Source organism: Poecilia latipinna, unplaced genomic scaffold (genome assembly GCF_001443285.1).
Source record: "Poecilia latipinna isolate Pla-1442-1.1 unplaced genomic scaffold, P_latipinna-1.0 Scaffold307, whole genome shotgun sequence".
Classification (NCBI taxonomy): domain Eukaryota; kingdom Metazoa; phylum Chordata; class Actinopteri; order Cyprinodontiformes; family Poeciliidae; genus Poecilia; species Poecilia latipinna.
Genome location: NW_015112923.1, coordinates 373,102 through 400,390, shown reverse-complemented (window position 1 = coordinate 400,390; position 27,289 = coordinate 373,102). Strand labels below are relative to the sequence as shown.

At 38.8% G+C, this 27,289-nt stretch overlaps 4 protein-coding genes across 8 annotated transcripts in view; 2 read left to right on the top strand and 2 right to left on the bottom strand.

Annotated features, from left to right (window-relative positions):
- The window catches only part of mgat4a (alpha-1,3-mannosyl-glycoprotein 4-beta-N-acetylglucosaminyltransferase A), a 38,266-nt gene extending 26,027 nt beyond the window's left edge, over positions 1–12,239 (top strand). The window contains exons 7-16 of one of the 2 annotated variants that reach the window (XM_015034636.1): positions 2,385–2,460; positions 3,713–3,827; positions 4,655–4,785; positions 4,875–4,982; positions 5,081–5,155; positions 5,260–5,378; positions 6,643–6,721; positions 7,044–7,104; positions 8,805–8,917; positions 9,052–12,239. In XM_015034636.1, the coding sequence (XP_014890122.1) occupies positions 2,385–2,460; positions 3,713–3,827; positions 4,655–4,785; positions 4,875–4,982; positions 5,081–5,155; positions 5,260–5,378; positions 6,643–6,721; positions 7,044–7,104; positions 8,805–8,917; positions 9,052–9,078 (904 nt within the window). In that variant the 3' untranslated portion in view covers positions 9,079–12,239. Of the gene's footprint in view, positions 1–2,384; positions 2,461–3,712; positions 3,828–4,654; positions 4,786–4,874; positions 4,983–5,080; positions 5,156–5,259; positions 5,379–5,482; positions 5,911–6,642; positions 6,722–7,043; positions 7,105–8,804; positions 8,918–9,051 lie in introns of those variants that run through there. The other variant, XM_015034637.1, reaches the window with a different exon arrangement.
- Positions 12,240–12,407: 168 nt separating this feature from the next.
- coa5 (cytochrome C oxidase assembly factor 5) lies at positions 12,408–14,442 on the top strand. Its single transcript, XM_015034643.1, has 3 exons — positions 12,408–12,653; positions 13,918–14,001; positions 14,099–14,442. The coding sequence occupies exons 1-3, from the start codon at positions 12,552–12,554 to the stop codon at positions 14,138–14,140; spliced, it is 228 nt and encodes a 75-aa protein (XP_014890129.1). The 5' UTR covers positions 12,408–12,551; the 3' UTR covers positions 14,141–14,442.
- LOC106948790 (inosine-uridine preferring nucleoside hydrolase-like) lies at positions 14,349–19,085 on the bottom strand. 2 transcript variants are annotated; one of them, XM_015034641.1, is made up of 7 exons: positions 18,627–19,085; positions 18,277–18,372; positions 17,952–18,139; positions 17,647–17,826; positions 15,980–16,091; positions 15,036–15,172; positions 14,349–14,920 (listed from the first exon to the last, which is right to left on the bottom strand). In XM_015034641.1, the coding sequence occupies exons 3-7, from the start codon at positions 18,126–18,128 to the stop codon at positions 14,573–14,575; spliced, it is 954 nt and encodes a 317-aa protein (XP_014890127.1). In that variant the 5' UTR covers positions 18,129–18,139; positions 18,277–18,372; positions 18,627–19,085; the 3' UTR covers positions 14,349–14,572. The 2 variants fall into 2 exon arrangements, with proteins under 2 accessions (XP_014890127.1, XP_014890128.1); XM_015034642.1 differs by having other exon boundaries at positions 18,277–18,354.
- A 384-nt stretch (positions 19,086–19,469) lies between these two features.
- Positions 19,470–27,283, bottom strand: LOC106948789 (inosine-uridine preferring nucleoside hydrolase-like). 3 transcript variants are annotated; one of them, XM_015034639.1, is made up of 7 exons: positions 26,328–27,283; positions 26,129–26,236; positions 25,764–25,951; positions 23,546–23,725; positions 23,364–23,475; positions 21,637–21,773; positions 19,470–20,779 (listed from the first exon to the last, which is right to left on the bottom strand). In XM_015034639.1, exons 2-7 carry the CDS (start codon positions 26,229–26,231, stop codon positions 20,441–20,443), a joined length of 1,059 nt encoding a protein of 352 aa, XP_014890125.1. In that variant the 5' UTR covers positions 26,232–26,236; positions 26,328–27,283; the 3' UTR covers positions 19,470–20,440. The 3 variants fall into 3 exon arrangements, with proteins under 3 accessions (XP_014890125.1, XP_014890126.1, XP_014890124.1); XM_015034640.1 differs by having other exon boundaries at positions 26,129–26,233; XM_015034638.1 differs by having other exon boundaries at positions 26,129–27,283.
- Positions 27,284–27,289: the final 6 nt, after the last annotated feature.

Genomic DNA, 27,289 nt, shown 5'->3' with positions numbered 1-27,289 from the left:
CTGTACATAAGGCTTCTAAATTATTATGTAAACTATCAAAAAATGTCTAAAGATTGAATTGTTCGACTTAAAAAAGAAAGCAAGGACAATCTAAAGAAAATATTTGGTAATTATGCTTACACTTTAAGAAAAGTCTGTTAAAATCAAAAGTCACTGGGAACTGATTAATAGCATAGTCAAGAGTTTGATTTAATATTATTAATCAAACTTTTTGTTTAACAATGTGAATATGTTGAACAGTATACTAATCCACCAACAAATGTCTATTTCTAATTCTGTTCCACCGCTACCATAGAGAAAGTGGAACTTTTTCTGAATAAGTAAACCGATTTAAATGTTTAAACTTTAATCAAAATTTAACTAATCTCCCAGGAGTTTAAAGAAAGGGCCACCTAATTCTCCACGTCAGTATGAAGTGTAGACTTTGAGAGAGGAAGAAGTAAAGGGGAAGGAGCGATTTAAAGTTTCCAAATCACCTTAATATGTGATTTTGAGGCATCAGACATCCATCTTGGCAGAAGACGTTAAGTCCCTTTTGTTGGCCCAGATCTTCTCTGTTCAGCTCAGAGTTTTTGCACAAAAGTATTTCAGGTGCTTATCCAGGGTTTACGCTAGAGACAGTTTTTAACTGGATCTGTAAAAGAACTAATTTGCTTTTCTTCCACCCAAGAGCCAAATTGGAGCCTCTTCTTTATAAAAGTTTCATTCGGTTAATGCTTGATCCTTCCACTGGGTTTTTGTGAAGGATTACAGTGCATAGTAAATGTTTATCTACACATATATTATAGTACTTATCCCAGTATCCCTGCAAGTAGACACCATAATATCCCCAACTTAGCTTATAGTAACTTTTTTTAATCATTGCTTGAGAATGTTTCACAATCAGCTGATTTCTCATCGCAACTTTTATTAGTACAACCTGCTGATATTAAAAAGCCGACATTGTTAATAGTCTGAATCAGAAATGGAGTTCATATTTTTGTTGTTTATAATCAGCTGTGAGTGTAGGTTTATATTGCACTTTGACCTGCTTAAACTCTGTGGAGTCATCAAGATGACCTGATCAGCCAATCAGGAGATTTTGGTAATTTTTGTTAGTCAGCCAATAAAAAAAAGTAATACTCTTATTAAATTGCTACCACGCTCTTTAAACTCAAGGGAAATATGTAAAAAAGCTATTTTTCTATATAAAACTATCTAAAGACCTCAGATGGTTTTCCGTTTACCCATGTATCTTTTAAGTGAGTAAAAAGACTGAATTTACCACTTAAAATAATATTTAGATTTAACTAATCATGGATTATATTGAAAGCTCTCCGGATTTTGAGTTGAGCAAAGTAGGATGCACATTAGAGCTTTGATGTAGTAATGAGACAAACAGTTTAAAAAAAACAAACAAAAAAAAAACGCTAGACTTGAAGATTTATTTTGAAGACAGCTGTTAAATGTATACAAGAGGTCAGATCTCTGGTGTTTGTTTTTGTGTGTACAGCACATATCGATGTTTCTTCTGCTTCTTAGTAATAAAACACGCTAAAATACTGAGTTAAATTTAGTTTAACCAACGCTCTGATGGAATGTAAAAGAGCTGTGGTGAGGATTGCAGAAAAAGTGGAGAGATGAGTCAGGGGAACAGGGAGGGGAGGGAGTATGTGATGGCTTTTAGGTGGCTTGATGGGGCGCTTAGTATTCCACAGGCATTTGTCAAAGTCAGATCAAGGTCATCAGCAGCAGCACTCTGTATTGCTGTCTCTAAGCAGGGCTCCATCTGATCCACCGCGCTTTATCTTCTCTTTGTAGTTGAATTGATTAGAAATCTGTTTACAGTGCAGTGCAGGCTTCTTCTATGTATTCACATAATAGCCTTCAGGAGCGCCGCACTCTGTGTGGGTGTTTGAGTGCGCAGACGTTTCAGATTGCATCTGATGATTGTCACATTTTCTATGTTTGCTTCTAAATTAGCTAAGAAAATACTTTGGACTTTCAAAGTTGGAATAAGTGACCGTCCCTGCTTACTGGTGTGTTATGAGAAGGCAGGCATGCGCATTTATATGTAACAGAGCTTGTGTAGTCAGAAATGCGTCTTTGACAGCTCCCACACAGAAACACCTGCAGTCCTCTGTGAGCAGTCTTATTCCCGACCGCTACATCATTTGGATCAAACAATTAGTGTGGCAGCTGGGGTTTATAAATTATTCAAGCAGAGTCTGCTCTCGCAACTTTGCGCGTATACCTGGAAAAAACACTTTTGCTTTGTACATGTAAAGCAGTCTGTCTGACACGCACTTCACAAATGTAAGACTCCTTAACATGCAGGAGGACGGACTCAGCTATCATGGGTTGATTTTTATGTTTGTGTTTCAATGACTTCTGTTTTTATTTAGATGGCGAACGAAGCAGAATCTGGATTATTCCTTTCTCATGATGTATGCTGTGAGCAAAGGGGTTTATTATGTCCAGGTATGTACTGGAATTTTAATGCAGAAATTTCTTCAGTGCTGCATTATGTGTAACAGAATGCAGAACAGTCTCAATTTGGTATGTTTGCTGCAGCATGGAAGTAAACAAAACACACTTAAAATGTATCATCCGAAAAGCTTTTTTGTCACTTCACACTGAAAGGTAAAAATATTACAATAAACCTTTGTGTGTAAATATTGCATATCAAGATGAGTGTACACTATTTATGACTCAGCCATTTTACCAGCAACCCTGCTAAAGATGTGTGAAATGTATTTTTTTAATATTATTTCAGTCGCGTAATGAAACGCGACTGAAATAAAACGTGTAAATAGAATCTCAACACATTTGGTGGGGAAAGAATCACATGTAAATGAAAATTTATGCCAAAATACCCTCAGCTAAAATGAACAGTACTCTTGCTTTCAACACTTTTTACTGCCCCAAAAGGACACACCTACTTCTCTTTAATTCAGATGAAAAACACTTTTATGCCAAAGGGAATTTAAATGTTGTCTTAACTCGTATCGATGTTGTGGGGAGGATCTCAGCTAATGCTCGACTATCATGATGAAATGATGCATGAAATGATTTTGCTAAAATATTTTTTATGTTGGATTTCCCCCCCCCCAATGTGTAAATGTACATAAATTGAAGATTTTTTTTTCTGAATATCTTTAGCATGAGATATTTGTGTTACTTACTACAAGTAAAAAAAATATTTCTTTATAGGCTAACAAATCTTTAATAGAGGAGAAACTGTTGTAATGTGTAACCTAATGAAACCAAACAAGAAAGCTGTTTTTATTTCAGAAAATTAAAAAAGCCAGTCATTTCCTTTCCCTCAGCACTGAACCAGTGCTTTTTAAGATGGCAGTGATTTTCTTACCATAAATCTCTTGGGCTTCTCCAACTCTTGTCTGATGTGTTCTAGGCACGCCGTTTATGATCATGATGACGTTAGAAGAAGTGTTGACAGAATTTTTTCTGTGTTAAAATTTCCTTTCTCTCTCGTCCATTAAATGTCGTTTCTATCTGCGCTCATGTGGAAAGAGAAGAGGTATTGTCATGAGAAAATATTTTCAGCTGTCTTAGTGTAACCTGCTAGCTTAGTGTAGTTGTTTCCTAGCTCAGCTCAGACAATGTTGATCAAATAGGAGAGCTCCCGTCCCCATTAAAGATAACCTCACATTAATCTCACACAGTGTGTTTCTTTTCTGCTATTTTTATCATTCTGTGTTGCTTCTTTTAGCTGGAGGATGACATTGTGGCCAAGCCAAACTATTTTGCCACTATGAGGAACTTCGCCCTGCAGCTGTCCTCCGAGGACTGGATGATCCTGGAGTTCTCCCAGCTTGGCTTCATTGGTATTACCTTCTGTCAATCAGCCTCAAACAATTACCAAACAAATGCAGTGTGCCATTTCAGCACTATTGTTACTACTATCTATTTTGTAAATTATATGACAATATAATGGAATTTGCAGATATAGCTCATTGTGACGGCACTGCAAAATTACTAAAATTCAAAATGATAAATGCTGTCAATCAATAAGATAAAATTAGTCAATAAAATTATTATTAATTTCTAGAATAAGATGCATATGTAAATGCAGGTAATGACTGTGGGTTGATCACTACACCCAGTCTGAAATGAGAACTTCAGACTTCTGATCACAAGAAAACCAACTATTGCACACAGTAGCAAATATAATGGCTGCTGGTTTGTTGCATCTCAAGTCTTTTATTAAAAAAAATAAAAAGTAGCTCACATTGAATGTTTTTAACGATGAAAATATAATTTGTAAATCCTTAGACCAATATACTGTGTTAGACTGGAGATCTGTACAGGATGTACCCTGTATTTCACCCAATCAGTGTGAGCTGGGCACCAACATGAACTAAAACATCAAACCATCATTGCTGCATGGCTTTCATGCCGGACTGCTGTTAATATTTTGCAATTTATAGCCTGGCACTTATTCATTTTTTATTACCTTCTAATCTGTTTTTATCTCTTCAATAATTTGTCAAAGATCCCAAACAAACTCTGATGATGTTGTATCACGTTGGATGCTTGTTGGCCTCTGTGATTCTTTCCTGGGTTTATCACATTTCAAGTAACTGGTAACTTATTACCAACCTTCTGTGGAGGAACAAGAAACATTTCTTAAGTCGTTTTCTCGTTCTTACAGGAAAAATGTTCCAGGCTCCAGATCTGAACCTCATTGTTGAGTTCATCTTTATGTTCTACAAAGAGAAGCCTATCGACTGGCTGCTGGACCATATTCTCTGGGTCAAAGTCTGTAACCCTGAGAAAGATGCGGTATGTCCTGTCAATAACGGACAAACAAGAGAGTCAACATTGCAGGGATTAATCTCATCATTTGTTGCTTTTTTTTTTCTCTCCTCCAGAAACACTGTGAGCGGCAGAAATCCAGCCTCCGCGTGCGGTTTAGACCCTCGCTCTTCCAGCACGTTGGACTCCACTCTTCTCTTGCTGGAAAGATTCAGAAACTCACAGTGAGCTCTCGTGTCCTGACCGTTGTTGACGTTCAGAGTGAGGGGAATCTGTTTCCTGCGTATAAAAACAGTGGTTTCCTTTCTGTCTGCGTCTGTAGGATAAGGACTTCCTGAAGCCGCTGCTCCATAAGATGCATGTTAACCCCCCAGCAGAAGTCTCCACTTCCATGAAGGTAACGCTCCACAGGTTTTGTAACATATGCTCTGTACTGTTGCCAGTTAAATCATATTAAGATTCATTTTTTATGAGTAAATGAGTTTCTTTTGCGTCATGCAGGTTTATCAGGGCCACACTCTGGAGAAGACGTACCTTGGAGAAGATTTCTTCTGGGCTATCACACCTACTTCTGGCGACTACATCCTCTTTAAATTTGACAGACCAGTTAGCATAGAAAGGTAAGGAGCAAGCATACACCATATGTAGGGTGCTTACAGGCTAAACATTTTCACACAGGCACACGCAGAGAGCTTTTCACCTATTTTTCTTCTCTGTCCTTCAGTAAGTGTGGCTCAGCTTCGGTGAGGATGTATGCGTGTGTGTGTGTGCGCGTGTCTCTGGAGGTCAGGGTGAGCTAATCAGAGCGCTCTAAATTCAGCATTCTCAGGCTGCTGCTCTGCAGTGGTGAGGCAGATAGGAAGGAAGATGGAGAAATAGAAGCAGGTTAAAACCAGCCTGAGAGGACAAACGACCAAAAACCCTTTGTTCATGTTGAAATGAAGTAAAATAAGGCTGCAGTTGTGAAAACAACGCTACAAGTACAATGCTCATGCCTACGTGTGCAACCGATCTTATCCACCGATCTCATCTACCTCTTCAAAGATCTGAAGATCACCGAAAGAACTTCCGCTTGTCGACGAAACAAGTTTGTATTGTTTCACTGGTTTTAAACACATTTTTTTTTTTAATAAAATAAAATTGGAACATTGAGGGAGTATTGTATCTTAATAAATATCTTAATAAAATTGATATCGGCCAAAATCTGAATTTTAAAGATTGGTGATCGAGCAGGCAACTACAATCAATTCACTCCTAAATATAACAACTAAAGCCATCCAAATAGTGAAAGGAAATTGTTTCAAATGTAATGGGATAAAAAGTTTATCTTTAAGGTTATAATCTTGCAACCTTGCTGCAATTTTTCTCTGGTGTGTCTTGGATTTTTTTGAATATTTCAGCTGTCTAAACCAAAGAGGACGTTGCGTTAATAACATTGAGAAATGTTTTGAACATGAAATCTAAAAACCACAAGCTTTCATGCCTTACACAACATATTTTGCCTTGCAGAAATATTCCTAATATACCAGGTTCATTTGACTTGAACCTTTTTACACGCTGTCACATTGCTGCATCAACCTTGTCTGTATTTTAGTCCATCAAAATTTCAAGTCTTCCGTTCAGTCACATTTGGATTTGGATTTGGAGTTAAGATTAAGGACTTTTTCATATTTTTATTTGGGATAGAAAAAAATATGAAAACAATGCATAATTTTACCATCCTCTACTGCTTTGTGTTGGCTTACTTTTGCAAGGCACTGAATGCCTTAACCACATGATGTATCCAATTTCATGACATACAAATATTGGTTGGACCATCTTCCTGTTGAAGACATGCTCATCCTCGGATGCAAATGTTAAAATAATGCATGATTTAATTGGCAGGTTCCTGTTTCGCAGCGGAAACCAGGAGCACCCGGGGGACAAGATTGAAAACACCACAGTGGAAATACTACCTTCATCGGTAGGGAAACACCACACACACACGCTCGTGCGCGCGCACACACACACACACACACACGCGCACACAGTCCATAACTGAGAGATGTGCAAAAGTCTCTGATTAGATTACATCGAGTGGTTGCTCTTTTGGACGTAGCGTATTGATTTTTGACAGTAGTGAGGGTGATGACAGAATCACTGCTTCTGTCACTTCGGTCGGAATATGTAATTTACACATTTATTGTAAAACATTTAACTTGTGAGCATGCCAGGTGCTGTTTAAGTGGTATGTCAGTGACACTTGAATTTGTCTTTACATTTTGTTTTCTGTCTTTCAATGGTAGGAAAGTGGACTGCAGACCAAAGAGAAGTACAAGCGAACTGAAGATCGCTTTTACAGGATTGGTAAGAGCTTTTAATGTTTCGATTCCACAGATCAGTAGCACAGTTATTGGTTCCTCAAGCCTTTCTGTTAAAGAGAAAGTGCCTGACTTAACAGAGCTGTTCCACATATTCACCTTTTCTCATTCTTAGCTTCATTTGACTTAGACACAATTCCAGATAAAACCCTGGTAGATTTTAACAAACTCTACATGTTTACTCTTATGATGGAAGAACAGAAAAGTTTTTCTTTTCCCTGTTATCATTCCCAACAGAAATGAGCCTCCTGGGCTATCATATTTAAAGCCAAGACGATCAAGAAGTTGTGGATTCATAATGAAATGATTCACTAAAGTCTGATCAACTTAAAGTGTCAATAGTTTTAGTTAAATAGCTTTCAAAGGTTCACTTTAGCTTACCGATATTTCTGCTTGTTGGTAATAATGAGGGAAGGCAAAAAAGTTGTAAATTAGTTGATGGAAACGTGAACATCATAATGATGATGTGACACCAGGAAGGTGTTTGTTTACAACCAACTAAGTAACTGGTTACATTTAGCCGTGTGGCTGTAATTAAGTACAATTTATGTGTACTTTGTACTTTTTGAAGACTTGAACTTTTTCTTTTACTTGAGTAAAGTATTTTACTCTTATACATTTGAAATCTTGTATTAATGAGGAAAAAATGAAATAAACAGAAGATTTTGCAAATGTATGTCTTTAAAATACCGCACAAATATTTATGTTGTATGTTAACATGTTTTATTTTTTTATTTATAATGCTGTTCTTTAACTAAAAACAGTTTCATACCGATATCTCCTCTTTTATTTTGTAAAGTCTACGAGTGGAACGTTCTTCTGCTCATAAAACTAATTAACTTTTACTTAAAGTAACATTTTAATGAGGTACTGTATATTTGTATTTGAGTACTGTATTTTATGCACTATAAGGCACACCGGATTATAAGGCACATAGAATAGATGCTACAGTAGAGTCTGGAGTTACGTTATGCATCCACTAGATGGAGCTGCACTAAACGGAATGTCAACAAAACCGTCCGACTCCAGTCGGCGAGGAGAGCCTTCCGCGATTGGGCCGGACGATGGTCACCCTTCTCAGTTCGTGCACAGCATGTTCATGGAGAACGTGGCGCTAAATGACCTGCAGACAACCTGATTCTAGACGGTCGGTAGGTCAGTAGGTCAGTCAAACTTTATTAACAAACCAGCGTTCTGACAACTATCCCAGCATGCACCGCGCTCTTCTTCTTCTACGGGCGAAAATGAAGTCAGCGGCTGCTTACCGTAGTTGCTAGACCTGTTGTGCTCAATATTGGTTCATATATAAGGCGCACTGTCGGCTTTTGAGGAAATTGAAGGTTTTTAGGTGCGCCTTATAGTGCGGAAAATATGGGACATTTTAGACTGGTGTCTTGTATTTAAGTAAAATTGGTCAAAGTAACTACACTTTTACATTAATATATTACTTTTATACTCTTCCCACCTTTGTGTACAACATGTGATACGCCTTCTAATTTTCCTCTGCATGTTCTCTGCACAATTTCCTTATTCATTTTTTTGATAATTTGCAAGATGATTGCTCTCTCCGCTCTCATCAGTTTATAACTATGACTCACATTTTGCCCCTGGTTTCTTGCATTTTAAGTATTGTTCTCAGTCAGTGAAGATGGCTCGGGTTTAAATGATTTTGTATTGAACACTCAGGTAATTTTGAGAAAGGTGTGGCAGAGGGAGCGGTAGATCCGGCCTTCAACCCTGTCATTGCCCTTCGGCTTTCCGTTCTGAAAGACTCTGCGGTGTGGGCCATCCTCAGTGAGGTAAGTCAGGTGTCCAGGTCACGACATGTTCAACTTTTTTTTTTTTTTTTTTTTCCAGATGTGAAGCCCCTCTTTGTTTCTGCCTACTTGGGCGAATAACTGAATGGAAAAACTGGTGTGCTCTCTCATTGCAGATCCACATAAAGAGGGTATCTGGCTGATTGTTCTGCAGGAGACACATGAATCACAGCCCCTGGAGGGCCAAAATCTCCCAGACTGCTAATGTGGGGTCTCTAGTACCTAGCAACCAGCAGAGAAGTGATTAGAGCTTAGAGTTGTCTAAGAAATGCCAGCTCTCTGTCCCCGTTCTTTCTGATTTGCTTTGTTTTTGCTTCTTATCGGTTTCTCCCCTCTCTTTCTCCACGACTCCCCACACTCTTGTGAACTCCACTTACTTTTGAGAATGGGAATACTACTGTCTGCAATCAACAGAGGGAGGGTGTGAAGACATGTTCTCGCAGCAGCTCGGACTCTCAAAGTGACTGTGTTGCTGAGCAGCTCGGAGACCAGTCAGATTAGTTGCTGGATGAAAGAGGCCGAATCTTCACAGGTGGAGAGAACCAGTCCACCTGGCCGGTGGTGGAGATGCTGCCAAATCCCTCAATTACTCAATGCTGCCACACCTGGGCGAGCGGGGGCGTTGCACTGTCTCTAGTGCCTCAGCAAGCCCAGCGATGATCAAGAATGTCTACGTCTCTAAAGGCCAGTTGTTCTCCGTTCCGAGCAGAAATGGTGGAGGTCTACCCTCCAACACGTGACTCTAGATCAACAAACACCAGCCCAAACAAATGTCGTTTTTTTTTTCTTTTTCTTTTTTTTTTTTCTTCACTGCAATCAAACAAAAACCGGTCCCGTTGTTACACTGGTGAGCTTATTGTCTCATAATCCATCTGAGTGATATTTGACTGTAGGGCAGCCTAGCGACCCATGAAGCACCTTGACGTCCAGCCTTTCTCACCTTTTTTTGTCTGACATGCTGTTTGACCTTGAGGTCAGTTTATAGTCGACTAACTTGGACATTAGCCTGGCAACGTTTCCCCGAAGAAATATATTGTTATACTGACATTATTATTATTATTATTACAGCTACGATTGACGATCTATGAAGTTGACTTAATTTATTGGAAATAAATCTTTAATTTGTACAAGAGGTAAAATATATTTTTATTCTAAGAGATGTTTATGGTAGTTACGAGTCTGTTTTTATGTACTTTTTTTTTTCCTTTTTAATCTGAATTGCTTCTGTGCATCCTTATATTCATGGCATACAGATGCCTTGTTGCAAAGTCCCGAATTGCATTAATTTTAATTGCATAGAAACCTGTTTGCAGGGTTCCTACGCATTAAGGAAACTCTTAATTCACACTCCATGCTCTTTAACAAACGTGTCGACTTGTGTAAAATTATTTTTCTAGAATCTTCTATGCTCCACATTCAAGAACATGAAAATGGGACGTTTTGAAAACACAATCGCAAACACTATCAGTCGCAACCTTTTAAGATAATAAGATAATGGTGTGCTGTAAACCTTTATTTCAATAATTTATCAGGCTAGAATGAGAAAACCAAGAAGGTGATCTCGAAGTCTTGGTTTTGCTCTTTGTAAGGAGTTGCTTAGCGCTCTGGAGTCTATCGAGATAATGCAACTATCACGACAAAATAAGCTTGAGGATTTTATCTCGCTATAATGAAACGGTGACGCTAGTAGTGCATCTAAAAACGCCCAAACCATTTTAGTTATACCAACAAAACTAATTTGAGATTTCAATTTCTGAAGATAAAGTGATGAAAATTATCAAAACATAATGACCTCGAGGTGTTGGTGTCTCAGTATGAAGAGTTAAATGCTTGTTATCCTGAGATAATGAAGCTCGAAACTCAACTTGCCTGATATCTTGACATGATGAGCTGTAAAAGTATTGTGATTTTAATATTGAAACTAGCTAAATGTAGAGAGGATTTAGCTGTCACAATAAAATCAAGTTTTTATATCCGTGCTTCTCAGATAGCTCCTGTTGCCATCAAAAGATGGGCAGTTGGATTCTAATACAGCTTTACTGTACTTTACTAAAATAAAACACATTTTCTTTGCCGCTTTTTAATATTTGGAGCACACCAATACTAAACATTAAATACTGTAAAGGAAAATGAAAACAATCTGACCTTGGTTAAAATGGCCAGAAATTGGTTAGGCTACTAGAAAACTGATGTAGAACATGTGGAATATTGAAATATGTGAAGTGTAGGAACCCTGTTGTTGTAGATATGGGTCTAAAATAGGAAAAATGTGCCTTATAACACAGTTATCTTAAAAATTTCTCCAAAATCTTTATAATCTGTTCCCTCTTGCCTAGAAAGACATTGTATGTTAATATTTAAAAATAAAAGTATAAACTGATGTCAAAGAGGATCTTACTGTTGTCCAAAATTAGTGAAAGAGGTAGTTTTAATAGCTCATTCTCTGACAATAGCGATATTTGCACTGCTTTATTGTTTTTTTTTTTTTCCTTTTACTTTTTTTTTGGTTTAAATCACACTGTCCTCATTGTACCTCACTTTTCACCTTCACGCATCTTTTTAACAAATTCAACCATTTCTTTTGTCAATTTTTAATGGACAGGATATGACTACTGATCATTAGAGTGCACTTCTGATTGTACATACATCTAAAATATATATTCTATCTCTTTTTTTTCCCCGTTTGAAGTAGTTTCTTTTTACATTTTCATGTTTGTGGCCAACTATCTCAGTGGAAACTTTGTGAGACTTAACTGAACTTATGTATTGGTGATTGTTGCTTTCACTGTTGAGGGGTTAGTGAAGTGCCTTTAGGTGAGATTGTTTTCTAATGGCTCTAATTTTTTGGCTTATGCTTGTTTGCATTCATGACATGTAATTTATAAACATTTTTGTTTAAATATTATTCTAAAATGGGTTTTAACCCAATCGAAGTATGTGCTCCGTCCAGTCTCGCTAGTTCATCTTTTAATTTGGCAATCTGGGCACAGTAATGTTTGGAAATGACATTTTCCTCCTTCCACGATGTTTCCTCTGCTTTCATAAACAAAAAATGAACACATGTAAGAGAAGAACTGTCATGTGATCTTTGGGATTTTCCCCGCTCCTTTTTAAGGAAGAGGGACAAACCATTAAAAAAAAAAAAAAAAAAAAAAAAAAAGGACATTCACCCAATCACCTTCAATGCCCATCAGTTTATGTGCCTTCATCGTGTTCATGTGTTTGCCTGACTTTGGTGATATTTTTGGCATCAGTTTTCCATGAACGTAAATTTTAAATAAACAACTGTTCTGGTTAGAAGTAATGGTCATTTTTGTGTTGTGATTTTGTTCTCTCATCACTCATCCCACCCGCATTGCCAGGTTTTATTTAAAATGCTAATATTATCACACACGGCCAGAAGTTCACTTGAACGTCACATAATTTGAGTACGTGCAATAAAAACTACAAACGTTCCCAGCATGCACATGTACTTTCGTCTTCCCATCATGCCTTTCATAATCATGGCGGCTGACAGTATTTCATAACATTTACATGTCACCGCTGTTTACGCGTGAATTATTGCAGCTCTCGGTTTGTAAGTGCGTTTTCTTGTTGCTGGAGTGACGTTTGAAAAATGCCTAAATATTACGAGGATAAAGAGGAGGACACCAGAGCCTGCGCTGGCATCAGAGAGGACTTCAAGGCTTGTCTCCTCCAGCATGACTGCGTAGTGAAGGTAAGGTGGTGCAAATGACAATGAAAAAACTATGTACACCGGAAAGGCCACTAAATAAATGTATTGGTGCTAAGTCTAATTTAACATTTTAATGAGAATAGTTGCTTTATTTTGGAGTGACTTAGTTAAATACGTCATATTTTTAAGCAGAAGTATTTCAGGTATGGTATACTAGTTTAACTTTGTGGTTGTCCCAACAAATTCTAAATTGTAGCGAAAATGTTTGTAGAAACGATTATGTCGCAGGATTACGGTTCAAACTATTATTCTGATTAAGTAGTCGCTTTCTAACGACGGTACAGCTACGCGGCTAATGCTAAAAGCTAATGGTAAGTTAACGTTTACTTTTCCAAGCAAAGACATTAAACATGTGAATTTTGAATTAAATGACAAAATAACCAATTTAAAAACGAGCTTGAGAAGAATTTTTCATTTTTTAATTCCAATACAGCTTTATTTATAACGCACTTTACAGCGTTATAAACAGTTTTAAAGTCCCAAACATAATGATTAAAAAAAAAAAAATTCTTGTCCAATGTTATAATTGAAGATATAACATTGGACATAAGAATTAGAAAAAAAGTAAAAATCAAGAGCAGCAAAAAGATCTAACAATAAGTGACATAATGGAAACATAAGCTCACTTCTAAAGGTAAAAGGCCTGATCTTTGCAGATTTACACATTAGCCGTACTCCTTCCATTTCTTGAGATTTAAACTCCAAAGGTTGTTCAGTGCCTTAGAGATTTTTTTGGTATCCATCCCCTGATTTATGCTTTTCAATATAATTTCCTCTGATATGCTTGGAATGTTTTTTTGTTTTTTTTTTGTCTATATGTTGTAATGGCAGCCAGGAATATTTTATACATGCTATTCATTCACTCTAGTGTTAAAAAAGAAAAGTCAACTGGTACGTTGATGTAAAGTTTAGTAACTTACAACAAAAGTGACATAACCTCATTTTATTGTTCATTGCTGATTTCTGACCAGAACATTTGTGCCAGAAACCTTTCCAAACAAGAAAAAATTTAACGCTTCAGGGTCACATGTAGCAACATCTTCCATTTAAAACAATTAAAATAAGTTTCTTGGATGCCACAAATTTAATGTATTTGATAGAGAAAATGCATAAATCGTAAATGCATTAAAGAAGAAATACTTGTCATAATTTCAAATCAAAGCATAAAACTTAATCAGTGGCCTTTCTTAAAGCTCTTGTCATTGTCTCAGTATAGTGTGTTTTAAAGTGTCCCTCTGTCCACCAGGAGGGAAAGATGCCCAGTGAGTGTCTGAAGGAAGGCCACTGCAAAGCGCTGCAGACGTCATTCTTTGAGTGCAAGAGGTCCATGGTGAGTCAGTCAGCTGTAGTTACTGTACGACGCTGTTTGATCGAAGACCTTTAATGTTTAACAAAAATAACCAACTTTAAGCATCTTCTATCCGCAGCTGGATACAAGGTCGCGATTCAGAGGGAGGAAAGGATACTGAGGAACCAACTAATGTGTTGTGACGAGACTGAGCAGCTTGTGTTGATTGAAATTAGTGCAGCAACGTGTGTGATGCTGCATCTTCAGCATTATGAACACCTCATCTGAAGCACAGGTGGGGAAGAGCAGCAACAAATGACAGGATGTGAAAGAACCCACAGCAGAATCAGGTGTGGATCTTTAACAAAAGACAAGAGCTCTCATTGGTTGGAGTGTTCAACATGTTTTCCTTCCTTGTTGGAACATTTTATTTTGTTATTTTGAATGAAAATCATCAACTTAAATAAATGATGACCAAAGTCAGAGGTTTGTCTGTTGAAAGTGGAGTCATTGCGTTGTTGAGGTAACTGAGTTTTACAATACGAAAAACAAAACAGGTGAACCACAAAACGTGTGGGGAACAGCAGCGACCTTCAGTATTAAGTTCAGACTCTCATTTCAGAGCCGCCATCATCATCTTCCTGAACTTCTCCATGTCTACCTTTTTTATGATAAAAACCTTGTGCGTCTTGTTCAGCAAGCCCAGAGTGTCCACTACCATCATGCCTCTGGTGTGCGTGCCCACCAGCTCCACGCTAACCGGGAACTGGTCGCTCTCTACGACGAAGGAGTCGTCCACAGCGGCCGCCATGGCGTACGAGTCGCAGGAAATCAGGCCCGAACCCGCGATGAACTCTTTCTCGAAGCGCTCGGTTTTCGACGCCTCGATGCTGTGGCTGAAGATCTTCGCCATGAAGCGAGCTTTGTGGCTGTTCTGCGCCAGCCAGGCGTTGCAAAACTCCTGAAGGAACGAAAAGATTCGGCAGCTGCAACATTGATCCACGTTTACTGAGGATAAACGATGATAATGAGTCGCATTCATCCACATATGAGAAAATATGGAAACGAGAGGTCACCCAAGGCAGCTTGTTGTAGCAGGTGAACTCCCAGCAGGCCAAGTAGGTGGGACACTGGTAATCGTTCAGCACGATGTACGCCGCTTCTGGATCATCGGTGAAGTTGAACTCGCCGCACACCGAGGTGTTTCCTCGGGCTGCAGAACAGAACCGCAAAGCAAAAGTTGGTTTAGACCAGAGCGCTGCAACTTTTACAAACCAAAGATTCATTTTTGCCTTCAGTCCAACAAGGTGAAACACAAAAAAAACAACAAAAAAAACATGTTGATAAATATCTACTGTAGGAAATGTGTTTCATAAGAACCACCATTTCATTTAATCTAAAGGAAGATGGATGGTTTTTAACCAATAGGATGTCAAAATTTGTGGAAAATGATGTAAACAACGTTCTTTTCAACTAAATCACTACTTGGTGACAAGAAATATATCTTAAATACTATAAACAACAAAATGTTTCACATTTTGGAAGTGATGTACAAACTTTTTGCTGCGAGGGACAAAATGGGAAAGACAAAGTACTCGTAAAACTAAAATCATAAAATGCTATTGTGAAACATGCAGTGTTTTGATTAATAAAATAAAGCAGTCAGATTTTCTGTAGGAAGAAGATGTGCAAATAATTGCACATCCAAAACAGGATTTTTCCTGTTTGCCTTATTAAGAGAAAGGCGTCCAGTTAGCAAATTCTTCTGGGTTTGATTATTAAAAAAAATAAATTTAACGGAGCCTATTAGCAATAAAACCAGAATTTGTGTCACTTTTTGTTTGGGGGGGGGGGAATGCTTGAAGTATTAAACAAAGTGTAACCCCTAAAAGCATATTTGTCAGTAAACCTTTGAGTAAAAATAATAAGTCAGTGACTTTATACTGATATACTGTGACCTCCCTTCAGCTGTGATAAAAGTCGACTCCTTCAAACTAGTAACTCTCAGTGTTTCACTCACACTCAGTGTTCCCTCCCATGATGTAGAGTCCTTTCAGTTTGGCCGGCAAAGACGGATCCATCCTCACAGCCAGAGCCAGGTTGGTGAGCGGCGCCGTGGCAACCAACGACACCTGAGAGATGTAAAGTACGTGAACAAATAAGGACACCCTATGAAAATCTGTATGTTTTTTTTGGTGTCTTTTTTTGTTTTGTTTTACATAAACACATGGGTATTTTAAAACAATTCATGCAATACTGATACATGTAAGTATGGACCTTCTAAAAATATATGTAATATATTGTGAAAGTTACATTTAGAAACGCAAGATGAGAACTTTGTTACTCTGTCATTTCTGGAAGGTTTTCCTGTTTAAACCTGATATGTTTAGTTTGACTTTAGCAGTCTATAAGTCTGTTAACATTTGGAAAACACTAAATCTGCACAAGTTCACTCCGGTGTTGATGCTAAAGATGTTCCCAGATCTCTAAAATGCCATTAGGAAACCTAAAGACATCTTAACGTTTTCACTTTCTTTTCCAAAGTTAGAGAAAAAAGACAAGATTAAACGCTGATATGTAAACATTGCCTTATAAAGAATTTAATATTTAATCATGTGCCCTCAATTCATCACATGATACAGAGTACACAGTTGCTCATAAGACTGCAGTGCATGATGCCATCTCTGTGACAAACATTCACATTTTAACTAAAGTGTTACCTTTTAGCTTTATCTGACGCATGTGGTTTTTTTTTTTGTACCAAGCAGGCAGAATTTTAATATTCCTTGATCTAAAATTCATTCTAATCACCAAACCCTTTTTATGTACTTGGTCTTTTCTGCATCTTAAATCTTTAATTTCTGCTTCTTGAACCATTACCCATTAATAAGCAAGCTCAGATCTGCTGAGTTTGTTACTGAAATCCTTCCTACATTTTCTCAGGAAATAACCCTGCAGTAAGTTGTCACACCATCAACAAGCACAGCTAAAGTGTTCACACCCTGTAAACTTTTTCACTTTTTTTTTTTTTTTTTACATAAAAACCACAGACTTCAGACTTGAGGTTGGATGGAGAACATCTAAGATAACCAATCTCTAAGTCATGCTCCAGATTCTCAGCTGATTTGCTGTCTGGTCTTTGACTAGGCCATTCTAAGACATGAATATGCATAGATTTGATCCATTCCAATGCTGCTCTGGTGGTATGTTCAGGGTCATTGTCCGGGGTTCACTCACCGTCTTACCAACTCAAACCAGCTTCTCTGCTTCTGCTGAAATAAGCATCCCCACGGCATCACTCTGCCACCACCATGTTTCACAGTGAGGGTGGTGCGTTCAGGGCACTGCACTGAGATAGTTTTCTGCCGCACATGGTGATTTGTGGCATAAAAAGTTCAGTTTCAGTCTCATATAACCGGAGCACCTTCTGCAACGTTTGCTTATGGTGAACGACAACCGGGATCTCCAACTATCTTTGGTTACTTCTCAGATTAATGCTCTCCCTGCCAGGACTCGCTGAACAGTTTGAAGCTATAAACCTTGTTTTTTTACACTCTCTGTTTCTTGATCTTCATAATGCTGTTTGCTCCCTAAAGCTCTTTAACACACATATTGACCATGATTTGTATACATGAGGAGGAAACGATCAAACGTATCCTGCAGCTCTGACAGTCCTGCGTCTCTCACCTCTCCTGGGTTTTCGTTAACAATCCTGACTATGCCCGACACGGCGCTCTCCTTCTGAAGCTGGTCCAGACCCGGAGCGTCGGGGTCAGGAGCGTCGCCCAGGCCGTCCTTCCCATGAAAGGATCCCGCATTTAGTCTTTTCCCAAGGATAGGCCTGTCAGCGCCTTTAAAGACTGGAATCTGACCCAGAAAACGTAAGTGACAACTCGGTATAATACAAAGAGAACAACTTCAAAACGTTCAAATATGTAGGCGGCACTAAACAGAGATAAGTCAGACCGTGAATGTAAACTACTTTGACCCACCTCCAGCTTATTGCAGACCTGCAGAACCCGCAGAACGTTCTTGCACACGTTCTCCACCGTGGTGTTCCCGTGCACGCAGGTGATGCCCAGGATCTCCACACTGGGAGCGGCCAGAGCCAGCATGATGGCCTGAGCGTCGTCCACGCCACAGTCCACGTCCAGCAGCAGCTTCTTCATCGTCCTGAACCCTGCGAGAGCACACGTTCACGTCCGACTCGGGAACAGCAAATGTTTCATTTTCAACACAGCCTGAGTTTACCACAAAACTGGACGTTTGAAACATCTAATTAGATCCTCACAAATGATCTGAAACATTCGCACGCACCTGGAACTTGATGTAGGAAGTATGAAGCGGTTGTAGTTCCTGACTAAACGTGGCCAGGGACAGTCGGCTGAAAACAACCTTTGAGCGGAAAACCAGCTGAATCATGAGCAGGTTGTACATGACGAAAGTTACAAAACAGGAAGTCAGATTTTAATTATCAATTTACTCAACAGTAGCCAACTGTTTAAATAAACACAATGTGCTGTAGAGGTACATCTGAGAACTCGTTAAAGATGATAGCCTTCAGAACCACTAATTCAGAGTTTTTAAATATAATCTATCAACCCTGATTCCTAGGAAGAAGTTGAAATAAGGGGCAAAGGTCACGTTGCGTGATCTCTGTTCAGTACCTGCACACGCCCAGAAATGTCCCAAGTCTTGAGATCTCCTGCCCCCAAGTCAAGGGTCAGTCCAGCATCGTCTCCACCGTGGACTGTAGCTCCAGCTGGGATGTTTCTGAATATCATTCACAACGTCTCTGCCTCACTACAAAAATACTGAAAGATTTTGCTTCTTCCTCTCAGAATAACTCAGGTTCCTTTTGGGAAATTCTCAGCAGATGTTTTCATTTAGCCATGATAGAGCTTTTGTTTTAGCATGTACAGCCTGTTTAAAAACCTAAATTGAATTGTTAATTTTTTTCTCCATTTGTGGCTCTCATTGTGTGAAACTATTACAGACTGATGGATGTTGTTGACGTAATTCTCTTCTGATCTTGAATTTCTTTAGTTTGGCAGCTTTTAATCAAGCGACTCTACAGATCAGCCAGTGTGTGATTCAACTCAGCTTTCCTCATTTAAAAATGGGAGTAATTTCTTTACAAAAAAAAAAAAAAAAAAAAAACTTAGGTTGGTTTGGATAGCTTGTCTCCAAGTCCCCTTTTGAAAACAGACTTTTGTATTTTCTTATCTTTGTTTGATATGAATGTCTATTTGGTGATCAGAAAGATTTTAATATGTCAGTATAAATATGTAGAGGTGACAAATACCTTTTCACATACTCTAGATATCACAGTGGTGGTGGAAATGACTCAAGAAGCAACGAAAAAGTTGAAAGGCTGAGATTTATTGACAACAAATTAAAAGAAAACTGGATGATGGATTTAAATAAAAAAAACAACTACTTAACAAAAACTATTAATTTTAAAGACAGACGACAAAATATAAAATAAAGAATAATGGTTTAAAATAAAATAAAAGTCTCAGCATACTTTTTTATTAAAAGTTTCACATACAACATCCAACATGTACAGTTTATCGACGGGGATTAACGAGTTAGACCAGAGATTACAGAAAACTTTTGAAATGACAAAAACAAAATTTAATTTGATTCTGTCCACATTTGTAGAGCAAACAGGTTCTCTAAAGTACAGAGGTCGCTCTCATGTCAGATGCAGCTCGGCATGTAGACTGGTTTAGTATCCGATTGTTGCACACTTAAAAATTAATCAGTGTGGTTTTGCGCAGGTTCTTTTATTTCGATGAACGCTGTTGAAACAAAGGAGCGACAGTGAGCGCCTTCGCTGACCAGCCGTTACTGCGCTTAATTGTCGTTGGCTCGTTGAGTCAGGAGTGCTACTCACTGTGCTCTATGTGCCCACTGGTGGCGAATCGTTGTCACTGCAGTACAGCACATCTCGGCAAGAGAAGTGCAGCTTAAGAGCACAGTACCACATTGGAAAAGAAGTGGCAAGGCTGCAAAAGGCTTTAAAAAAATAAAATGAAATAGGAGCGATGAAGTTCGAACCGTTTAGAGCTTGTGCAAAACCTTTGTCTCTCTAGAAAGTTAACTCTTCAACCACAATGGTCAAACCTTTGACAGTTTCTACAACTGCAGCATGTAAATCATAATTCCCCCACCAGACAAGGAATTTTTTTATTATTATTTTTATGTAGCTGCACATGGAGGTCTGCTCACCAGCTGCGATCAACCCACCTCCACCCCATCTCCACCTTCTGCTCCCGGCTCTCAGGCCTCATCTTCCTCCGACCGCCGCCACCAGTACAGGCCCCGAAGTCCAGCTCGATGTCCCCGGCCGGGGCCTGAACGCCAAAGGACTTTGTTTATTTTCATGTTCATTTTGTCATTAAACTCTTTTAATCGCCTTCTTTCTCCGTTTGAGTCTCTCCAGATTGAACTAAGTTTCTTAGGTAGGTTGCAGACGTCATTTCAAAGCTGCCATCATCATCGTTTCGAACTTCTTCATGTCCACTTTCTTCATGATACACGCTTTGTGCGTCTTATTTAGCAGGCCCAGAGTGTCCACTATCATCATTCCTCTGGTGTGAGTTCCTGCCAGTTCAACACTGACTGGATAACGATCGCTTTCTGTGACGAAAGAGTCGTCCACCGCGGCCGCCGTGGCGAGCGAGTCACAGGAAATGAAACCTGTGGAATCCGGGCAGCCGCTGTTTTTCTTGGACTCCTCCATACTGCGGCGGAAGATCTTCGCCATGAAGCGAGCCTTGTTGCTGTCCTGACCCAACCAGTCGTCGCAGAATTCCTGGAGAAATGAAAACAGGCACAATCCAGGTTATAAATACGGAAATGTGGCGCAGCAGTCATCTGGTAGGTATTTTCTCTTTTTGTTTTTCAGGCTTGGAGGAACAGAAAAATGACGTCCCTAAGTGGATAGTTCTTTAAATCAACATGGGATGAACCCAGTTAAAGGACATATTATTATTATAACGCGTCACTGATTCAAAAACTAAAACAAGACGACACCATTCCAGATAAATAAAACTTATTTAGGACTGCAAATGTTACACGATCTTTTATAATGTTTAATAAACATAGAAAATGTGTCCTAGCATTTAAAAGAACCACAATTTTATCTCCATTTTTAGGTTTCAAAACCACAAAAGATGCAAAAGATTTTGCAATAAAGTGGCGGGGATACACTTTCTTCTATGGGATGTTGATATTTGTAGAACATTTAAATAAAAAATAATGCATTTCCTCTGAAGTTTATACATTTCTACCTAATGTCTGTACACTGTGAGAGCTTAGAATCAAAGTCAAAATTCTCTGGGCACAGAATCCAACCCAGTAGTTTCCAATCGAATGACAAAAAAGTGTTTTGGAGTCGCAGTCTCTTGTGAATATTTAGTGGAATTTTTGCATTTAAAAAAAAAAAAAAAAAAAAAAAAATTTGCCAAAACCTGCATTTGTTGTTATATCTTTAATTAAACACATTAGTTGGTTCTTTATTACTTTAATAAGAGCCATTGTGGAAGGTCCAAAAAGCCACTTGTGGCTCCGCAGCTGCACCGTGGCACAATATTATAAGTAATTCAGTTGTGGCAGATGCCTCAGTTTGTTTAACAACAAATCAGATTGAGGAGTTATAACGAGCCTTACCCACGGCAGCTTGTTGTAGCAGGTGAACTCCCAGCACGCCAAGTGAGTTTCACACTGGTAATCGTTCAGCACGACGTACGCTGCCTCTGGGTCAGCTGCAAAATTAAACTCGCCACACACTGTGGTGTTCCCTCGTGCTGAACAAGAGAAGAACCAGGAAAAAAAAAAAAAAAAAAAAGGATCAAAGTTCTGTAAGACCAAGATGACGCTGACGTGAGGACGCTACGCATGCGAGACGAAGGGCAGAGCTTTAAAAGAGCAAGAAGGGAAGATTTAAGTCCAGTGAGTCCGGTTGAATAAATAAATAAATCTTAATTTTATGGAATTAATCCGCAAAACTACTTCAACAGCAGAGAGTATATCTGTTACAATAACAGAAAAGTTTGACTAAAGGAGGAAATACACAATATCAGACATTCCCACTGGCTATTAGGAGAAGTTTCAGATTTGTTCCTCTTTCTTAAAAATGAAAACTAGTCATTTTTTTTTTTAGAGTAAAACTCTTTTCTGCAAAAAGTCTGAATCAGAATAAAAACTGCAAAGTCAGCAGAGGTGGACTAAAGTGAAGAATACATGGCCTGGTTATGGTCATGTGCATCTCCCCCCACAGAAACCAATACAGGAACCAGTGTAGTTTTCAGGGTTAGTTTCTCTCCTCGATGCGTTTCCACTGCAGAAACCACCATAAGAGCCATTAAGAGCCAGACTAAGGTGCTCACAAATCTGTGCTTCGAGGGAGGCAGGACTTTCTGGATGGACCCGAACTAGACGTGTCCCTTCCTGTTGGGAGGAAGGAACCTTCCACTGGCTGAAGGTAACCAGAATTAAATCCCAGTCATTTCTCTCCCAGTTTATTCTTTATTCTTGTTTGCAAACACGTCAAAGTTCAGCCGCCTGTGCTCAATATCACTGTGTTAGATATTGGTGTTTACATTCAAGCGCATGGTTAAAATCTGCCAGTGTTTTTGTAAATAAATTGCTCAAAAGCAAGTGTGGACTTCTACTTTCAGCTCCTCTGGGAGATTGTTAACTGGTACATTTATAACATATTGCAGAGATTTATGTTCTCAGACACAGAGCACAAACTTTCTCTGAGTCACAGTCTTAATTCAGTTTAAGAGACTTGCCACCATTAAACTGACACAATTTTAAGCTTCCTGACAGCTGACTGTGATCCTCATCAGATCTCAGCCTTTCCTGATCTCAGACCGCTTCAATCTGCAAACACGTTTGTCCGCAGGTGACTTTATAACCCTAACCGCTTTGTCTGATTTTACAGCTTTTAATCACAATTTCTCCATTTGTGGATAATAGTTTTCATCAGGGGGCGGGGGGTCACAAAACCTTACAAATGAGTTCGTATCCCTTAAAGAAATGACAACATTTCTTTAGATTATGGCAGGATAAGCTGCTTTCCCAGACTTTATGTTATCAGTCAAGATCTGTTTAAGTGAGTTCTGGATTAAACAAGTCCAGCAGTAATCAGTCCTTTGTGTGACAAGTGAATTTAACACACATTTAACTCGATAATAAATTATCAGCTTAAACTGCATTTTGCATTTTCTCTTTGTCCGATATAATTTTTGTTACATAATCTGAAACATTTAAGCGCGATTAAAAAAAAAAAAAAGAGACGGCACCGTCTCCGTTTATATCAGCCACATTTATGGGATTCATTTAACTTTGTGTATACATATTTCATTCTACAGACATCAGCGTTCACTCACACTCAGTGTTCCCTCCCATGATGTAGAGTCCTTTGAGTTTGCCCGGCAGAGTCGGATCCATCCTCACAGCCAGAGCCAAGTTGGTGAGGGGCCCCGTGGCAACCAACGACACCTGGGGAGCGTACACGGACTCAGGATGTGCGGAACGAACAGTAACGTGGGTTTTACCCGGCTCTTCTCACCTCTCCAGGGTTCTTATTAACGATCCGGATTATGGCCGACACGGCGTTCTCCTCCTGGATTTTTTCCAGCCCGGGAGCGTTGGCGTCGGGAGCGTCTCCGAGGCCATCCTTACCATGGAAGTTTTCGTCGCCGACTTTGATCCCAAGGATGGACTTAGCAGCACCTTTATACACCGGAATCTAGCCAATGAAAACAAGAGCACTGGTGAGAAATGTACTGGTCCAAATTTACCACATAACATCTTATCCTGGTCTGATGGAACGCCAACAACCAGTGTTGTGGTCAAGACCACCTAACCCGAGACCAAGACAAGACCGAGACTTTTAGGGTCCGAGACCAAGTCAAGACCAAGACCAGCGCCCTGCCCTACAGGACACAATAAAATGGTGAAATATGATCAAAATTGCTTCTCAAATTGATCTCAAAGATCCATATTCCCATAAAACACCTAGATATTAAATATTTAATAAATGTTACCAATATTAAAAGCAGAACAAACTTTGTTCTGCTTTGCTTCCATCTTTGTGCTACAATCCGCGGAGGTCTCGTGCCATCCCTAAAAAGATAACGCCCTGGGTGTTTGCCCATATTGCTCATGTCAGAAACCACCACTGTCTGCACCATTAAACATAGCAATTGAGGCAATGCCCTGACTGTAAATAACGATCAACTATGAACACTGACCAAGGAGCAACAAGCAAGAAGTAACCAAGCACAAGACGCTCATNGTGACAATAAATATGCCAACTTTGCATTAAATTGTCATTATTTACAAAATCACGCAAAGTTGCCATTTTTAATGGACTTTTAATGCAACTTTTAGAGCAACTTTACATTAAAAGTGTCATTATTCACCGAATGACACTTCATGACAACTGTCATAAGCAGTCATAAAGATTTCTTTATGTTCATGACGGGTGTTATGTCAGTCTTATGCACAGCCCTTCAAATAAAGTGTTACCGAATTTTTCAATAAGTTTTCCCTCATTAAAGCCCTTCCAAAATGTAGATGTAGAAAAAGAAGATGTAAGAAAAAGCAGACAGATTTAATACATGTACATTTTTATCCTTTGAAGAATTTGAATGGCTCAATTTTCATTACTTGACATCAAGTAATGCTGAGTCATCAGGGTAGCACAAAGTAAGAAATACTGCCACCTGCAGGTGAGAGTTCGCCCTCACTTTAAATCCAACACTCTGACCATTTAGGCAGGAAAATTTGCAATAAACTAACAATTATGTATCGGAGTGGAAAAAAATATTTTCCGTGAATTTCCACAATCTTGGAATCATGAAAAGCTGGAGGGCCTGGTCAATAAACATCCAAGACCTTCTGAGACCACATGACTTAAGACTTAATTTACAAACAGCCGATTTCTAAAGACAGCTAGTTGTGGTATGCTTCATTTAGGGGTATCAGAACGAAGCAGGCCATCCATGTGTTACTTTGTGTTGGTCTATCCCACAAAATCCCCCCAAAAATACATTCAAACTTGTGGTTGTAACGAGAACAAAATTCATCATCCTCACACTCCAATGACCGCAACACCTTTAGAACATAAATAAATCTCAGTATGTTGGTCTTCAATACACTTTTTCTTTTAAACTTTAATTGCGAAGGAAGGAAATGTTACAAAAATGAGACGCAGAGGATGGATGTAACTCGTGTCTGTGCTGTAAACGTAGAGGAACTTGTTGTTCACTTCTGTCTCTAACTCATGTGACTTGAGGAACTCATTGTTAGGCAGAACACTTAAAACGGGCTGACTTTTCACATGACTGCTAATTATTGTCATTCAACACAATTACTGCTCACATTTTAAGGACATTCCAGAAATTTGGCATTTTAGATGCTGATTGCAATCTCTAGCTGCAAAAATCAAACATCATAAAGCCTTTCTTTTCCCTTTTTTTAAAAAATAATTCAAAGCAAGACGCTTGTTGTCTTGGGTACAAAGCTGGTTTATTCAGCTCTGACGTGCTGGATGAAAGGCCCGGTATTTAACAAAACAATCCACCGATCAAACCTCCATACGGTAGAGCAACTTTTAAAATTTATTATTCCAATGTGTCAGTCCTCAACTATGCTTTTTAATAACAGAAAAAAAAAGAAAAGATTACAGAGGATATGTAAATATCTCAAATAAATACTAACTTTACTAAAATGACTATAATGATTTCTCTCTCGGGACTCTGAGGTTTTGGTTCTGCACCCACCTTCGGCTTTTTGCAGGTCTGCAGAACCCGCAGAACGTTCTTGCACACGTTCTCCACCGTGGTGTTCCCGTGCACGCAGGTGATGCCCAGGATCTCCACTTTGGGGGCGGCCAGCGCCAGCATGATAGCCTGAGCGTCGTCCACGCCACAGTCCACGTCCAGCAGCAGCTTCTTCATCGTCCTGAACCCTGCGGCCCACAGACAGAAGACATCCTGTTTAATACGAAAAATAACTGAGTTGGCTGAACTTCTTCCGTCTAACCAGAAAGAGGAAACTATCAACCTCTTACGGTCAAAATCTCTCCAGTTCTGATTTCAGTCTGAAGTGAGGGGTGGGGCATAAAAGCGGTGAACACGCCTTTTACCTTTCCTCTTGCTGTTTTGAGGAGCCTGCAGTTGCTTCTTCTGGCTGTTCTGCTCTGCATCCATCAGCTCTGTCCATTTCCTCTTTTTAGGCCTGGATGACATTTCTTCTGGTGTGAGGAAGAAAAAAAAAAAAACAACAACAACAAAACGTGAGATTGTAAATTGAGTCAAAGTTTGCTCAGTGAAGCCTGAACAAACCTTTCCACTGCTGAGTGGGGACGCTGCAGCAAGCCGACCGGACATGATGGAAAGAGAAACTGAAATAAGAGAAGGATGAGTAAAGAGGAACTAGTTCAATTCATGTGGAATAAAACCAAATTGGTGGAAAAAAAAAAAAGATTTATCTCAGGCTGCGCATTTAAAAACAAATAAAGACAGCCTCTGTGTAGATCTTTGCGTCGTAGCTTTTTTGCAGATTGATTTGACATTCTGACATTTTTCCAACAGCATGAAATCTGTGACGATGCTCTTACAGCGTCTAGTAGAAGTATTACTACTACTATTAAGTGCTGGAGAATCACAGATTTGTGATATTATCTTTTTAGGCAAGGAGTTTCTTTTTCAACATAAAGTAATATATTATGTTGTTTCCCTCTGCTTACTTTAAATTCATACTGACATGTAAATGTCCCATTACAAGTCAGATAATGTCCATCAGCTTTGATTTGAAGATAAACCCCTCATTTACTTAATTCCACACATAAAAAGCAGAAACTAAAACTCTGAAGACATGTTTATATTTTCATGGCTTATTAGATTCTGCACTTTTTTTTTATTACTATATTTATGTATGTAATTTATTTTCATTGTATATGTTTCTACATTTTAGTTTGGTAACATTTTCTGTACAAATTAATTTCTATTCTAGTTTGTCAACTTTCTTCCTTTTCTAGTTCAGCATTTGCAACCATCTAGTGATTTTCTGCTCGAGACGAATCCAGTTCTCCTTTATTAAATATAAACCCTTCAATGAAATTAAATGAAATTAAGTCATTCTTTTTCAGGTTATATTAGCGCCACAGACGTCAAACTCGCGCGCTGCACAGTAAATCAATGGCGGGAGACAAAAGCCGACACTACACCGGTTCAGATTAGACTAGAGAATTACATGGGATTAACAAAAGCTAGGGAACCCCTAATTAAAATTGTTTTACTAACTG